General features: G+C 42.3%; 1 protein-coding gene across 1 annotated transcript in view; it reads left to right on the forward strand.

Moving 5' to 3' along the window:
* Positions 1–17417, forward strand: part of EPHA10 (EPH receptor A10) — a 720654-nt gene that overhangs the window by 515440 nt on the left and 187797 nt on the right. The window contains exon 7 of the mRNA XM_066574828.1: positions 15110–15234. Within this exon, the coding sequence (XP_066430925.1) occupies positions 15110–15234 (125 nt within the window). The remainder of the gene's footprint in view (positions 1–15109; positions 15235–17417) is intronic.

The following is a 17417-nucleotide window of genomic DNA, read 5'->3' on the forward strand; positions in this document are numbered from 1 at the left end:
ATGCGCTCAATGGAGCCGGCTGTATTGCCGGCTCCATTGAATGCAATGCGCTGGACAGCTCCGGCCCGTTTCTAATAAAACACGGCTAGGAGCAGATTTTCGGGCGATTTTCGGGCCCCGGTCACGCGATTTGCGGATGCGCATCCGTCATGCGATCCGCAAATCGCGCGAAAAAACGCCCGTCTGACTAAGGCCTCATAGTGTTTTTTCAAATCAATGACATTCCTGTAGTCAATAACCACCATAGTAGTCTATGCACGATTAGATCTGCTGTACTGCTGTAAAGGAAAGGTTGCAGAATACTGCTGCAGAAAGCTTATTTTCACAATACCCCTCTAGCGTCCCCTTTGCTTGTCAAAGTTAATTTATCAGCATTTTAGTTGGCTGGTTTTACTTGAGTTTAGTGCAGATGCGGATGTTTGAGGTCAAACACTGGAACTCACAGGATTTATTGCTGCTTTGTTTGAGAGTTCATAAAATATGCTGTCCTCAATCCACATTTCAATTTCCAAATGCAAAAATGAACGGGCTATAACATGTATCCAAGGCATTGAAAGATCTAACAAGCTTGTTAATATTGAGTGATGTTCTTCTGAGGCATTACCTTGACTCATGATGTCTGCTAGATTTTTGGCTTGGTTTTAAATGCAGACAAAATGGCAGCACTATGAATGATCGAGTTAAGTAATGTCACATATCCTTTTATATTGGATATTAAACTTTATTTTCTGCTTGTGGCTTTTAAGCAAGTTTAACATTCTGGGGTGCAATAACTAGCAGCATAGTGTAGTCCATAAAAGAAAGAAGGTACAATAAACAACTTAGCAAACGAATTGTACTGTGAACAGGGGCGTAACTATAGAGGATGCAGGGGATGCAGTTGCACCTGGGCCCAGGAGCCTTAGGGGGCCCATAGGGCCTCTCTTCTCCATATAGGGAGCCCAGTACAATGAATAAAGCATTATGGTTGCGGGGCCCTGTTACAGATTTTGCATTGGGGCCTCGAATCTTCAAGTTACGCCTGTGACTGTGAAGTAACACCTTTTTCTGCAATTTTTGAAGACATAGGGTAGAACATTTAGGGCGCAGTCAGACAAGCATGTTTTTTTGCGCGCCTATGTGTGGGGAAAAAAAATGCGCACCTCGCATATGCTGAAAATGGGTGACCGGGCAAAGTTTCATATGTGCAGTGCATGAAACTTTGCCCATTCACTGGAACAGCTGGGCTTGGAGAAGCGCGGCTGCTCCATGAAGAGAGAGAAGAACCCCCACAGGGTCTTGGGATTTCCCCAGAGCGGAGACAGTGAGCTGAGCACGTAACAATTATCACTCATTTTCGATCATTTGAACACATTTTGAGCAATAATCGTTAAGTGTAAATAGGCCTAAAGAGACTAAATATGTTTGCATTCCCACAGGATGTGGGGGTGGATGTCTTTATGTCCATAGTCTCTCTAACAAGTTGTTGGACATGAAGGAAAAATGTAGTCTGGCTGGAGGCTAAATGTATTTTTTTAAATCTGTACCCAATATAAGTTTCTATACTTAGAGTCTTCAGAATGTAAGACATTTTCAATGTATTCCAATTCAAGTTTAACTTATATGTACACTGTAAAATGCTACTGGGCAAATAAGCATTTCTTGTAAATAAAGAAAGCTATATAGATGAGAAGGAATGATAATGAGGAACCTATTTCTATGTAGAGTTAGTTGCAGAAATAAAGTAACTAAACTGATGAATATTAAAGAACTCAATTGCATTGACTTTTTCTTACCTCCAGAACACTCCAGAATGCAATCAGTAAAAGGAGAAGCACCGGTGTTGCATACTAGCCAGGTTTCTGTTGCATACTGTAATAATATGATTCACAAAGACTGTACAGTTGCCTAATTAGAGACACTTTGGAGTTATACTTTTACCATTGAAGGAGGCAGTACCATCCAGTGGAACTTCTTTTTTCCTTTGTCAATAGTAAAAATAGTCAAATGTGCTCCACAATCTTTTCATTATATATATGTGTGTATGTGTGTATATATATATATATATATATATATATATATATATATATATATATATATATGTGTGTGTGTGTGTGTGTGTGTATTCTACCTTAGTGCAAACCCACTGACAGGAGGTAAAGGAATTTCCTCTGCCTGCTATACTGACAAACATTGTCATACCCAACTAAGCCTGTCAGCCTGTCCTTGCTGTTCTTGTTAGTTTCTTCTGCATTCTACATTGAAAACTCAAGAAACCATATGTATAAATGGACTCTAATGTTCTCACTAGGAATCCAATTTGAACCTAAAGTGATCAGGTTGTGTCTGTAAAGAATGTTATACACGATGTGTCTCTTCTGACTCTTAATGACAATGAAGTAAATGATCTGGGTAATTCTTTCTTATCCAGCCAGACTTTTTTTCAAAGGAAAGGATTCCTGAAAAGTGTGACTTTACCTAAAAAGGCATTCTAGTGGAAAGAGTATGATGCAGCTTGCTCTCGAAGACTGTCATGTATTTTGCCTTTTGCAGAATTTAGAGCGATATGCTCCATTCATAATTAGTTTGTAAATGTGGATTGAACAGTGGGAGTGACTTGCTGATTGTATCTTGACACATTAGTAGAATGTGAGGTTTTTGTTGTGAATAATAAACGGTTGTATGTCTACTCCATGCAGTAATTGTAGTTTTGGCTAATTATAAATCTGTTAACATAACATAGATCAATAAATTATCCTAGCTGCAATCTACATGTTGGCTAAAATGAAGCCAATGTGTTAGCTAAAATTTATGTAGCCAACTGTTGTCTTCCTACTAGAAAAAATAACACAAAGGTTAGGCAAATTTCACACTAGCGTAATATGGCGTAATCCTGACCAAATGTGGGTTTGATCACCTAAACTAACACCATTATGTCACACTCATGTAAAAGTGACTTAAGAGTTATCTCGTTCCTCTCATAGTGCATCATAAAGATGTTTTGGTGGCAGTTCAAGGAATTTAAATAAAAGAAAATGTATTTTCTTTTGTCATACAAGATGGAAGCACCTGTGAGCATGCTCTAGAGAAACAAGGGGATGGTGTCAATTATAACTGATTAAGTAGATATGTCCTGCAATCTTGGCATTGTTTGCTACTTCTGTAGCCATGCCATGTTTTTAGACTATAAGTCAAAGACATCTTTTGAATTCTATATGTCAAATAATTAAACTTGATACTAATTGTCATATTTTGGATGAATTCAAGACTAGAGATAAGCAAGTATATTTGCTAAGGCACATTACTCGAGTGAGTAGTGCCTTAGCCGAGTATCCTCCCGCTTGTCTCTAAAGATTCAGGGGCCGGCGGGGGGCGGGGAGCGGCGGGGGAGAGCGGGGAGGAACGGAGGGGAGATCTCTCTCTCCCTCTCTCCCCCCACTCCCCCCTGCTCACCGCCGCAACTCACCTGTCACCTGCGCCAGCAGCCGAATCTTTATAGACGAGAGGGAGGATACTCGGCTAAGGCACTACTCGCTCCAGTAGTTAGCCTTAGCGAGTCTACTTGCTCATCTCCATTCAAGACCTCACCATGTTAGCTGGAAATTCTAAAGAGTTTTTACTAAAACTAAACAAATTGTAGCATACTTATCTACCGATTTTCGAATGATCACGCAGTACCAATCATCACTATGCTCTTTGTTCTTCTTGTTTACCACCTGTGTTTGATGATGTGGCAACCATGTGGCATCATGACACATGATCATTGTGGATAAACGGCTCCATGTGACATAATGTGAAAATGAGGCGAATTTCATAGTGAAAGGCCTTGACTGACTGCTGTGATCACAATATGCAATGTCACATTGACAAGATAGCATCAAAAACAGAAGGTAAACAAGAAGTGCTCGCAAGCAGCAAGGACTGCTTGGAGTCAGCAATTTAGGAAGGGCACAGAATCAATAAAATATTACATTAATATATTACAAATGGTTTTGTTTTCCCATTTTAGACACATTAAAGTCTTATAAAATAGGCAAAATCAAAGCAGAGAACTTTATGTGCAGTATTCTTGGGTATAGAAATTATACCAAATATTCTCCCATGTTCACTTCAGTGGGTTGTGCTAAAAACACTCATTTAAAATATTAATGCTAAGAGTATAAAGAGTTTTTTAATTACCTAATAAATGATAAATACAGTGAACAAAAAATAGCTCTTGAACACATATATTGTACAATTATAAGATGATACAATTAGGTTAAAATTGTGTTACTTAGTTCATATGTTTTCAAGAGCTATGTTTTATTCTCTAAATTTATTATTATGCAGTTACACAATGCTCTATATTTTTAGTGTTACTATTTGAAATAGTTGACATTCCCGCCTCTTGAACTACGAAATTAACCAGCTGACTTTTCTTCAGTGGTTATAAAAGCCTTGTGTAAGCCATTTGCTGCATGACCTGAGAAAGTGCCTGGTGCAGGCATGAAAAATGTTGTCAATTACCAGTTACTACTTGTGCCTTTGTATGTATCAATATAAATATCACTATCAACATTGATGTATATAAGAGCACATGCATCCTCTAGGAGGTTCATTTTTCCAAGCTGCATTCATTATATAAAAGTTTGACATATACTGTAAATCGCCATCTAAAACTTTAACTTGAAAGCAATCAACCATCTAATTCCTAAGGATATGTTCACACATAGCGGAAATGTTGTGGATTCTTCACAGTGGAATTGGCTACAGAAAATCCATTGCATTGTACAGTACATTTTACCTTTCAAGAAATCTCATCCACATACTGCAAAAAAATCAGCAACGTAGATTGACCTGTGGTGCAGTTTAAAATGTGGCATGTCACTGTATATTGCAGATTTTCAATGCGGATTTCATGTCTTCAAATAAGGGGATGAAACTCGCTTCAAAATCCACACCAAAATCTGTTTCAAGATCCACATTTTACACATGAATTTTGGTGTGAATCCATGCCAAAATTGTCTACACGTAGACGTAAACTAATAAACCTAGTTTATGAGGAGCACATTACCACTACCAGCTTCCATATTTGGAGTGGTGGTGCCCAGAGGTCCAGTGCTAGAGAGGAGAACACTAAATTAGGTGGGTATTACTTAATTCTTTATTTGTCATTAGTTCATGGTTTGCAATTTCGGCCAAATGTTTCAACACGACAGATCAGACCAGCTAGAGCACTCTAGAGACACGTTAGTGAACATTTACCTACCTTTGAACCAATCTTCAATGAAGTTTGAGGTCTGGTTTTAAAGAGTCTTGCTAAACATAATCTAATCAAAGCCTCCAGTCTATGCAAGTTAAGTTCTTTAACCCTTTCCAATCTGATTTGTATCCTGGTTTTCCTGGGGGGCTTTCTCGTTTTCTGCTGTTATACAACAGCGCTATCTGCTGGCTAACACCAGTACTGCATGAGGTGACACGTTGGATAGGCTCCGACAGCAGAGAGGCTGGCAATATACAATAAGAGAACCTGGACGGACGTCTTCCAACATCAGAGCTGTACAGCCTTAAATCATAATGTCTTCACAGGTCAGGCAGTGGATTGAAAAGGGTTAAGTCATTTCTGATCAGTTTTGTTTTTGAGGCCTTCCACCATTTTTATAGTCCATCTTTAGACATGTTCTACTTTAACAATGTTACCTCTCACTAAGCAGCATGGCATCCTACTTGCTTTCTTTGCTGACTGACTGTGCTGTGGACTCATTTTGAGGCTGTCAGAAATCAGAACCCCTAAATGATTCTCTTCTGAAGTCTCGAATAACACAGAATAGCCAATACTATAATTAGTCCATGGATTTCGTCTCCCTATGTGCATTATTTTACATTTCTAAACATTGAACTACAATTTCCATTTTAAACCTATTGTACACATTTCTGTCATCAGCAGACAGACCTTATCTGTTAAAACTTTTCCTATGTCACTTACCAATCTATATATATAAAAATGTCTGTCTGTCTGTTTGTCCTTTATGCATTACTACACCATTCATCCAATCGCCATGAGACTTTGGGAAGTTGTTGAGTACACTTCTGCCACGGTTTCTGGCATAGTACATCTATCCTATGATAAGTGGTGCGCGTGTCGCACCAAAAATTCCGTAATAGGCAAAGTTCTCCACACATGTGAATTTATCATATGGGACAAATCCACAAGCACTCGAATAAATAAATAGAATTAAAACCACACTTTGAAATGTTTTCCATATGAAAATAAATACATTTCAATAAAAATGACACAAATGTAAATTCAATGTTATTATAATGAGTTTCCTTGAATTTCTTTTCTTTAGATATCGCAGCAACGCACAACGGGTATACTATATATTATAAAGTTGAGGTAACATGTAAGCTGTGCTGTAATTGGTTGTTATACATTATACTGCTGAGGTAACATGAAAGCTGCCCTGTGATTGATTGCTATTCCTTATACTGCTGAGGTAACATGTAAGCTGTGCTGCAATTGGTTGCTATTCCTTATACTGCTGAGGTAACATGAAAGCTGCGCTGTGATTGGTTGTTATTTCTTATACTGCTAAGTTAACATGAGAGCTGCACTGTGATTGGTTGTTACTTTCTAAACTACTGAGGTAGCATGAAAGCTGCGCTGTGATTGGTTGCTATTCCTTATACTGCTGAGGTAACATGAAAGCTGCGCTGCAATTGGTTGTTATATATTATACCGCTGTGGTAACATGAAAGCTGCACTGTGATTTGTTGCTATTCCTTATACTGGTGAGGTAACATGAAAGCTGCACTGTGATTGGTTGTTATTTCTTATACGGCTGAGGTATAATGAAAGCTGTGCTCTGATTGGTTGCTATTTTTTATACTGCTGAGGTAACATGAAAGCTGCGCTGTGATTGGTTGCTATTTCTTATACTGCTAAGTTAACATGAAAGCTGCGCTGTGATTGGTTGTTACTTTCTAAACTGCTGAGGTAGCATGAAAACTACGCTGTGATTGGTTGTTATATCTTATACTACTGAGGTTACATGAAAGCTGGGCTGTGACTAGTTGCTATATATTATACTGCTGAGGGAACATAAAAGCTGTGCTCTGATTTGTTGCTCTTTCTTATACTGCTGAGGTAACATGAAAGCTGTGCTGTGATTGGTTGCTATATATTATACTGCTGAGGGAACATAAAAGCTGTGCTGTGATTTGTTGCTCTTTCTTATACTGCTGAGGTAACATGAAAGCTGCACTGTGATTGGTTGCTATTTCTTATACTGCTGAGGTAACATGAAAGCTGCGCTGTGATTGGTTGCTATTTCTTATACTGATGAGGTAAAATAAAAGCTGCGCTGTGATTGGTTGCTATTCCTTATACTGCTGAGGTAACATGAAAGCTGCGATGTGATTGGTTGCTATTTCTTATACTGCTGAGGTACCATGAAAGCTGTGCTGTGATTGTTTTTTATATATTAAACTGCTGAGGTAACATGAAAGCTGTTCTGTGATTGGTTGTTATATATTATACTGCTGAGGTAACATGAAAGCTGCGCTGTGATTGGGTGTTATATATTATAAAGCTGAGGTAACATGTAAGCTGCGCTGCGATTGGTTGTTATATATTATACCACTGAGGTAACATTAAAGCTGCACTGTGATTGGTTGTTATCTCTACATATAAAAACGAATGTATGTCTGTCTTTGCAGCAATGCGCAATGAGTAAGCTAGTATATTATAAAGAATAGGACCCATAAAGAATCTTTGTGATTACCACTTATAAGTCATCCTTGTTAGGAATATACTTTGTTAACAACACTCTGTTATCTATCTTTAAACTAACCTCGAATCTACCAGACTATCAAAGGATTATGTGCAAATTTCAGTAATTTGTCTATGATTTTTTATGTGGAATTGTATCAAAGACTTTAGTGAAATCCAAATGAAAGAAACCAATGAGAATAGTTTGACATGATCTGCCCCCAGTAAGCCATGCTGCTTAGGTTTTAGCTTTTGAGAGTTCAAATATCCTCTTTCTTAGAAATGTTCCCATTAGTTTAACCACTACAGATGTCAAACTAACTGGCCTGTAGCTCCTGCTTCTTCTCTTCTACCCTTCTTATAAATGGGTGCAACACTGGCCTTTCTCCAATCATCAGGAACATTGCTTTTTAGACTGGTTAAGCAAATCAGTCATAGTTGCAGCAATCACAAATTTGAGTTCTTTAAGATCTCTGGGGTGGATGCCTCCTGACTAGAGATGAGCAAGCGTACTCGCTAAGGGCAAATACTCGGGCGAGTATTGCCTTTTTCAAGTACCTGTCCGCTCGTCTCAAAAGATTCGGGGGGTGAGCTGTGAGTTGCAGGAGTGAGCAGGGGGCAGGGGGAGTGGGGGGAGCGAGAGAGATCTCCCCCCCCCCCCGTTCCTCCCGACTCTCCCCTGCCGCTCCCCGCCCCCTGCCGGCACCCGAATCTTTTGTGACGAGCAGGCAGGTACTCGCAAAAGGCACTACTTGCTCGAGTATTTCCCCCTTAGCGAGTACGCTCGCTCATCTTTACTCCTGACCCATTGCCTTAGTCTACTTTTGTTCACTTACAACAGCAGCTTTCAAAACCACTAGATCTGAGCCCTTACAACTAAAAGTACTACCAAGTTCAATTATATTATCATTCTGAAAACTTGCTTCTGAAAATACTAAACAAAATTAGCTATTCCTATAGTCAGTGACAGCCCTACCTCCATTAACATAGTTATTATCCACATTTTTAATTTTTGTAATTCCGCAATTTTTTTCCTTAACGTCAATAATAAACATGAAAAAGGTTTTTGTTCCCCCTTCTTAATGGGTTTGGCCATTTCTTTCTCCTTTTGTTCTTTAGCAGCAATAATAATATACTTTGCCTCCTACTCATTTTATTTAATTCTCCGACAGCTATGCTTCTAGTTTCTTTAAACCTTTTATGGGCCAACTTCTTTTCTTTTACTGTATTACAAACTTCTCTGCTGAACCAGTTTCCATTAAAAAAAAAAAAAAAAAAAAGGTTTATTTTTTATTTTTCCTTTTCCTTTTGCAAGCTTGTTTGACATAAAGTTTAGCTGCCTTTAAGATGGCAATTTTTAATCGTGCCCTCTAAGCACTGATGTTATAGTTCACCTTATTAATTCATAAAAAAAAACTTGTATCTTTGAAATTAATATTTTTAAAATCTAAAATCTTAATTAGTGATGAGCGAACGTGTCCGTTACGGACACATCCGCACCCGGACACCGGCTTTGCCGAACACTGCAGTGTTCGCGCGTAAGTGTCCGGGTGCCGCCGGGGGGCGGGGAGATGCGCGGCGGCGCGGGCGGCAGTAGCGGGGAACAGGGGGGAGCCCTCTCTCTCTCCCTCTCCCCCCCACTCCCCGCCGCACCCCCCCGCGCTGCCACGGCGGCCCCCGAACTTTTTCGCCCGAACACTGAAGTGTTCGCAAAGTTCGGTGTTCGGGCGAAAAAGGGGCGGGGCCGAACGTGTTCGCTCATCTCTAATCTTAATCCCTTACCCCTCCTCCATAGTAATGAAAAGCAAACGCTTTGTTAATCTCATTGCAATACAATGCAGATAAAAAATACATCGCCGTTGATATATTTCATGTTTCATTTGTTGACATATTTGCTTAATAAATAACATTACTTAACACTATTCTGTATATGTGCTGCTTCTAAAATTGTGGAACTAACAGCTATTTCCCTGTTATCCTAATAGATGACATTTTGCAAGCACCTATTAAACAGAGTGATTTACATTTAGAGTTATTAAATAACTATTCAATTATTCAACAGACAGAACATTCCGGAGAGTTTCTTTATGACAAATATACTCCCTAATAAGTAGGAAGGCATGCCAACATTTGTGGCATCACAGTCGCTTTTAGACATGTATTTTCTAAACAGTTCCAAGATATCTCTTTTAGTGATTGCAGAATGTAATACATATCAGTCAGGATGCGGTCTAATCAAAATATTGCAGGCATCTGGACCACAAACACAGATCTCTTTGTAAATATTAGGCTTCAATTTCTGCCTCTTAAGCTGGGCTCACATGAGTGGATGTGAATTGCGGATTCCGCAATCGGCATCTGTTCAGACTTTCTGCGCAAACGCAGGCATTGAAAGGCATGCATTTTCAAATTTTCCTTTATACTCGCGTTTACAAAATTGTGTATTCCGTGAGCAAAGGAAAAATACAGCACGCTCTATTGTATAGCGGAATCCACGCATATGGGCTGTGGGTGCCCGAATCATCGCTCAGCAAAGGCGCAGGAAATACAAACCAAAAAAACTCTACTACGCATGTCCACCTAAGAGCCTCCGCGGTCATCCGCAGTACAGTTAAAGGGGTGGTCTCGCGAAACCAAGTGGGGTTATACACTTCCGTATGGCCATATTAATGCACTTTGTAATGTACATTGTGCATTAAATATGAGCCATACAGAAGTTATTCCACTTACCTGCTCCGTTGCTAGCGTCCTCGTCTCCATGGTTCCGTCTAAATTCGCTGGCAGCTTGCTTTTTTAGACGCGCTTGCGCAGTCCGGTCTTCTCCATTCAGCACGAGCCGCTTCAGTGTGCTCCCCGCTACAGCTCTTCTGCGCATGCGCAGACGAGCTGTCACTGCTCGGGAGCGCGCTGAAGCGGCCATTCTGCACCATCCTCTGTTAGAGGAAGGTGCAGAAACTGGAGCTGCCCAGCGGAGAAGACCAGCCCAGCCCAGCCCAGCTGCCCCGAGAAGCCTCCCAGGTAAGTGATGGGTCGGGGGGGGCTGCCGCTGCGCCGGGCTGCGCCGGGGGGGGGGGCTGCCGCTGCGCCGGGGGAGCTAGCGCTAGGCCGGGGGGGCTGTCGCTGCGATGGGGGGGGCTGCCGCTGCGCCGGGGGAGCTAGCGCTAGGCCGGGGGGGGCTGTCGCTGCGATGAGGGGGGCTGCCGCTGCGCCGGGGGAGCTAGCGCTAGGCCGGGGGGGGCTGTCGCTGCGATGGGGGGGGCTGTCGCTGCGATGGGGGGGGCTGTCGCTAGGCCGGGGGGGCTGTCGCTGCGATGGGGGGGGCTGTCGCTAGGCCGGGGGGGCTGTCGCTAGGCCGGGGGAGCTAGCGCTAGGCCGGGGGGGCTGTCGCTAGGCCGGGGGAGCTAGCGCTAGGCCGGGGGGGCTGTCGCTGCGATGGGGGGGGCTGTCGCTAGGCCGGGGGGGCTGTCGCTGCGCCGGGGGAGCTAGCGCTGGGGAGCCGGGGGCTAGCGCCGGTTACCTGCTGTCTGGTCGGCGGCTGCGGGGCGTCTGGTCGGCGGCTGCGATGCGTCCGGTTGCCATGGAGACACAGCTGGCGGCGTCTCGGGAGCGCGCACGTCGGGCTGCAGCGAGCGACGGGGAAAGAGCCGGCGGCCATCTTGAGGAAACTTTTATAACTTGCTGAAACGCTGGAACGGTAAGTACGAACCAGCTAGAAATGTCATTTACAGGGGGGCTTAGTAATGTGTGTTTAATGGGGGGGACTGGGCAAAAAAAAAAATTAACTGCTTCCTCGAGACATCTCCTTTAAGGGAGGTACTCCGGGTCACCGGCTGGGCTCACAGCCAGAATCGACTGCAGGCCTCCCACATGTGGAATCTGACCTGCTTGTATGAGTTTGGCCTTAGAGTTGTCTTTTAGATTGCTCCTAGACTTTCAGTTTATATCAGAAGCTTCATTACAATCATTGTACCACAAAAATATGACAAAAATGTAGTATCAGTTCTAACTAAATGATACAATACGTACATTTGCTGTGAGAATAAGATCTGACCTACAAGGAGACTTTTTATAGCACAACTGGTCAACATTAACTGCTAAGCTACACCTAGAGCCCAAAAAATACATGTAATTTTATGGACTGAATCTCTCACTCAGTCATGTGTAACCGACTTAACGCTCAATTATTATAATTATTTTAATTAAAGCACTGTTAATTCCAGGGTGCTCTATGTATGAAAAGAGGGGTTTATTTAGGTTCATTACATAAGAACAGGAGCAAAAGACATAAACTACATGATTTACAGTCTTAGGTCTTAGTCAGACGGGCGTTTTTTTGCGCGATTTGCGCATGCGCATGCGTCCGGCGATTTTTTAAAACCATTGCTTTGCAATGGTATCGGACACATGAGCGCTTTTTATGCGCTCGTCCGATAAATTATAGAACAGAAATCGCAGATCGCACCTATCTGCGATCCGCGATTCCTGTTCTCTTCACTATATGCGCTTAATGGGGCCGGCGGCAGCAGCGCCAACCCCATTGAGAACATATAGAAGACAAATCATTCTTCTCTGCCACAGCTGTAACAGCTGTGGCAGAGAAGAACAATGTTTGCCCATTGAATTCAATGGAGCCGGCAACACAGCCGACTCCATTGAAAGCAATGGGCTGCCGGCGTGCGCGGGATGAATTGTCGGGAAGGGCTTAAATATATAAGCGCTGAGCCAATCAGGGGGCAGGTCTGACTCACACCCCCTTCACACCCACTGCAGGCCGGCTGCGCGGAACTCCGGCTGCCGGGAGCAGGTGAGTATGTATATATTTTTTATTTTAACACTTTTCTGGATGAACTGCAGGGAAGGGCTTATATATTTAAGCCCTTCCCGACAATTCATCCCACACTCGCCCGCAGCGCATTGCTTTCAATGGAGTCGGCTGTATTGCTGGCTCCATTGAATGCAATGCGCTGGACAGCTCCAGCCCGTTTCTAATGAAACGCGGCTAGGAGCAGATTTTCGGGCGATTTTCGGGCATCGGTCACGCGATTTGCGGATGCGCATCCGTCATGCGATCCGCAAATCGCGCGAAAAAACGCCCGTCTGACTAAGGCCTCAGGGCTCAGTCACACGGGCATTTTTACATGCGTTTTTCTGTGCGTCAAAAAATTCGCACTAGATAGAACCAATACTTTTCAATAGCAGCGGTCCCATGTGTGAATATGACATGCGGAAAAATGCCTGTGGCGAAAATTAAAGGGCACCGGTTCGCAGAACGCACATAACTGATGCAAACCGGTGTTCTATGTATGTGAAACCCCTGGATGCTCAATGGGACAGCAGCGTCAACCCCATTGAGAACATATACTGAAGATCGCAATCCCTTGCCACAGCGGTCACAGCTGTGGCAGAGGAGAGCGATGTTCTCCCATTGAATTCAATGAAGCCAGCAATACAGCTGGCTCCTTTGAAAGTAATGGGCTGCCGACAAGCGCTGCAGTGATTTTCGGGGAAGGGCTTCAATAATAAGTCCTTTCCTGAAAATCAATGCAAAAATGTGTAAAAAAAATAAAAGAAATTCTATATTCACCTCTCTGCAGCTACCAGGGCTCAGCCGCCTCCAGCCGGCTCTTCTCCTGCACTGCTCTGAGTAGTATTCAGCAGGCGGGGATTTAAAACGCACAAATACACACACCAAAGTACAACGTATTTGCACATGACTAAGGTTTGGAGAGGACTATAATCAGGGTTTTGCACATGTCTGCTCATATTACTGCAGGGGCAGTTTGCACGCATGTGTGACACACCCTTTCTATGGAATTGAATGGCTATCAAAGCTTAATAATGGTTAGCTGTTTTCTGTTTTTATGTTTTGTGGAGTGTTTCACTCTCCTCCTTGCGTATTTTCATACCTGCCATTTCTGTAGAAGTTTCGCTGCACAAAATGTAGAAAGGGATAGATAGGGCATATTTTTTCTACCTGCACAAAATGCGCACGTAAAACATGCTTATGAGAATGAACCCATTGAAATCAATGGGTTTTAGTCTCTTTGTTACCGTGCACGGATTTGGCCTGCACAAAAACTCGTGTGAAGCCACCCTTACAAAAAACCTACGGGATAATTTCAGAAAAAAACACCAAACCGAGAGAATGCTGTGATTTTGAAAAAAATGCCATGGACTTAAAAAACAGTAAGGCTAACTTCACACAGGGGCGAATGTGATATCGGGCCGTGAATCATGGACCGATATTGTGCTCGCCAGCATGCGATTTGCCCACAGATGTAAGGCGTTTTTAGCTCAAAACAGCCTTGCTTCACTTCAGGGAAGTAGCGATTCTCCGCCATGGCTGACAGATGCGGTGGAGGATCGCGGAGTTTCTTCCATTTTTGTCTCTCATTGTTTGTGAAAAGTCCCTTAGGGAAAGATCAGAGTCAAATATGACCCCTGGACAATGAGTGTGCTGCCTAGAAGACTGAAACCCACTTGTGATGTCACAGCAGTTACCTGACAAAAGGACAAATGTAATGTCACAGCTGTATCACACTCTCCATTTATCTTTATCTAGAACCTCAAAAAACTTTATTCCAACCAAATCAGACTTCACTACTCATTTAATTCCTGCACAGAGAGCTTTAATTTGCTTTACATGAATTCATAATATTCATTCATGTATCTCAATGCGGAAAGAAAAAAAGCAGTCAGATATGTAGTATGGAAGAGCCTTCTAGTCAGTAATTAGGAATGCATCATAAGTTCTTAAATGTATGGTCCCCCTTCTGGCAAAGTAACTCCACAAGCCCACCTCAGCTTTATTGGACTACTCTTATGTCAAGTGTAACTCTATAACCATTGCCATAATGTGTCGTCTCATAATCTGGCTCTATGGCCATTTTTGTGCCAATCACCCATCCCCCTACCCTCTTCTCCTCTCTTCTTTTTTAGGGGCTCTTAAACTAGATCATTTTGTTCTCAATTGCATTTTCTTGTGTGTTCAAGTCATTGCCATTTTGCATATATAAGATGATATTTCTATCTGTTTCTAATACTATTTCACTGACATCTGTTATCTTGCACTTCCATTATATGGGAACTCTGCTGCTTTTTGTGTTATGGGAAAAGCTTTCATAAAATGTTTTATTATGTTAAATTTTCAATAAAAAGAGATTCACAAAAAAATGAAACCCATCCGAAACGAGTCTGACAATGACGTGAACAATGCCTAAGTATATCATGGGGTACATCTATATCTGCCGTGGCTCAAATTTAGGACGGTACAAAGTTGCATTCTAAGTAATATATTTATTTGACATTATTATTAAAATCATCCTTTAGATTAAATGTAAAAAACACTTATGCTTCTTTTTTTTGTTTTTGTCTTTTTAGCACTCTATTTGATCACTGATATTCGAGCTGACAAAATAGATCAGAAAAGCATCACGTTATCCTGGCAGGAACCGACTTTTCCGTTTATCAACAACACAGAGTATGAGATCAAATACTATGAAAAGGTATTTTGTGAATTGATTATTTCTTTAGTTATTTTTTCTAAAATGTGTTAACTGTTGAACTGGTAAGACAAGAGAACAAAAAGCACAAAGCAAGCTAATATCACTATAGGTATGTCTGCCTTTAGGGATCTGCGTTTGCAAATGTGTTCTCAAATATTGCTTTATTTTTAAGGTGTTGTCATGGAGACCTTAAATATTCCTTTATTACACTGGATAAGCTAGATCTATTGAAATAAGATATTATGTTGTCATGCAATTAAAAATACAACCTTCACCTACACATATAATTGCTCTATTATCAAAGCTAGAGTTTTGCATATGAAACAATATTTTCCAAGGGGTGCTGTGGAAAGGTACCATACAATGCTATGAAAAAATGTATTTATTATAAGAGACTATTAACAGTTCAAAACATGGAACTCTATAGACATAAAGAAAAGAACAGTTTTCTCAGTTTGGCCGGCGGCATACGAATGTCTGCATGGAGGATCCGCAGCAAATACCTTTCAAAGCATGCTATGTAAGCTCGCTTTTTCCTTCACACTCAAGGAAAAATCGCAGCATGCTGTATTTTGCTGCAGACTACGCGCGGACGGCTTCCATTAAAGTTTAATAGAAGCCATCCGATTAACAGCCCATTCGCAATTGATATTGTGGATAAGCCGCAGGTACCTGCATCATGGCCATGGAATGGCGCAGAGGTAATAAACATTTAAAAAACAAATCTGTGCTGTGCATGACTGATGGCGAGGATCCACAGTACAGCAAAAGCAGGTATGCAGGGTCGTCGGCTGTGGTCAGAGCCGAAATCCACTGCGGGAACCTGCAGGTGGAATCTGGTTCTGCCATATGCAGGCGGCCTTAGTGATACAAACATCAACAAACTGAACACTGTAGGTTGCAGGCACCAGTGTGTGGAGTAGACATTTGTATCTTCTTTTGCCTGCATGGTTTGGTAATCAATATAAATATGTGAATAACAAGGTGCTTTTTTCTGTATACATTTTTTATATAGTTTTAGAATAAGTTTGATTAAAAAAACACTCATTGATGTTCAGAAAGTTGATATGTAGTCTAAAGGAAAAAGTTGCTCTTTTGGAAGTCTTAGGCCGCCTGCAGACGAGCGGGTCGGATCCGGCAGCGAGAATTCTCGCCGCGCGATCCGACCCGAGCGCCTGCAGGGACGAGCGCGTACTCACCCGCGCCTGGCGGCCCCGGCTCTTTCATGTGCCGGCTGCCGCGCAGCCGGCACATGCGCAGACCGGAGCCGGCGGCCAGGTGAGTGCGTGCCCCGCAGAAAATTAGGACATGCCGCTGTTTGTTTGCCGCGCGAGATTTCGCGCGGCCAAACCGCGGCCGTCTGCATAGGAGTGCGTATTTTAATGCACTCCTATGCAAACTTTCAGCGGCGGAAATCCCGCGGGAAATCCCGCGGCGGGATTTCCGCTCGTGTGCAGGCGGCCTTAGTCATGTTTTCCTTTTAAAATTTTTGCCTATGTTTTCATTAAACAGTTAAATTTATTTTGTCACAGCTGAGGAATATCCATCTGAAAGAAGCAGAGCAGTTAAGTTCAATCCTTGTTATATCTGTACTAGCCCTTATCAATTTCCATTCTGTAGAACTATACTGACCTTAGAAAATATGTTATTCTGTTATATCCTCAAAAGCAAGTTATCAACCATTTGATTAATGGCTACAAATTAGATGAGAGTGAATCACAATGCATATGTTTTCATAATCCACACCTATTTAGTAGGTATACCATGTTTCCCCGAAAATAAGACACTGTCTTATATTAATTTTTGCCCTAAAAGAGGCACAGTGTGTTATTTTTGGGGGGTGTCTTAATACTTACCTAGCAGGTGCCGTTCCTATCCCTCTCACTGCTCTCCAGGTGCTCCGGCAGTCTTCCGTGTCGTCCTCAGCGCTGAAAGAGCATTCTCTTCCTGGTAACATGGGTTGACTACCCCCCTGCAGAAAGAGAATGCTGTAATTGGCTCAAGACTGCAGCCTGAGCCAATCACAGATGGCGCTTGATGAGCCAATCACAGCCATTCAGTGAATGACATCATCCAATGTCTGTGATTGGCTCAGTCTACGGTCCTGAGCCGATCACAGCACTCTCTTGCTGGAGGCGGGCTATTCAACCCACATTACCAGGAAGAAAATGCTCTTTCAGTGC

The sequence above is a fragment of the Eleutherodactylus coqui genome, chromosome 1 (assembly GCF_035609145.1).
Source record: "Eleutherodactylus coqui strain aEleCoq1 chromosome 1, aEleCoq1.hap1, whole genome shotgun sequence".
NCBI lineage: Eukaryota > Metazoa > Chordata > Amphibia > Anura > Eleutherodactylidae > Eleutherodactylus > Eleutherodactylus coqui.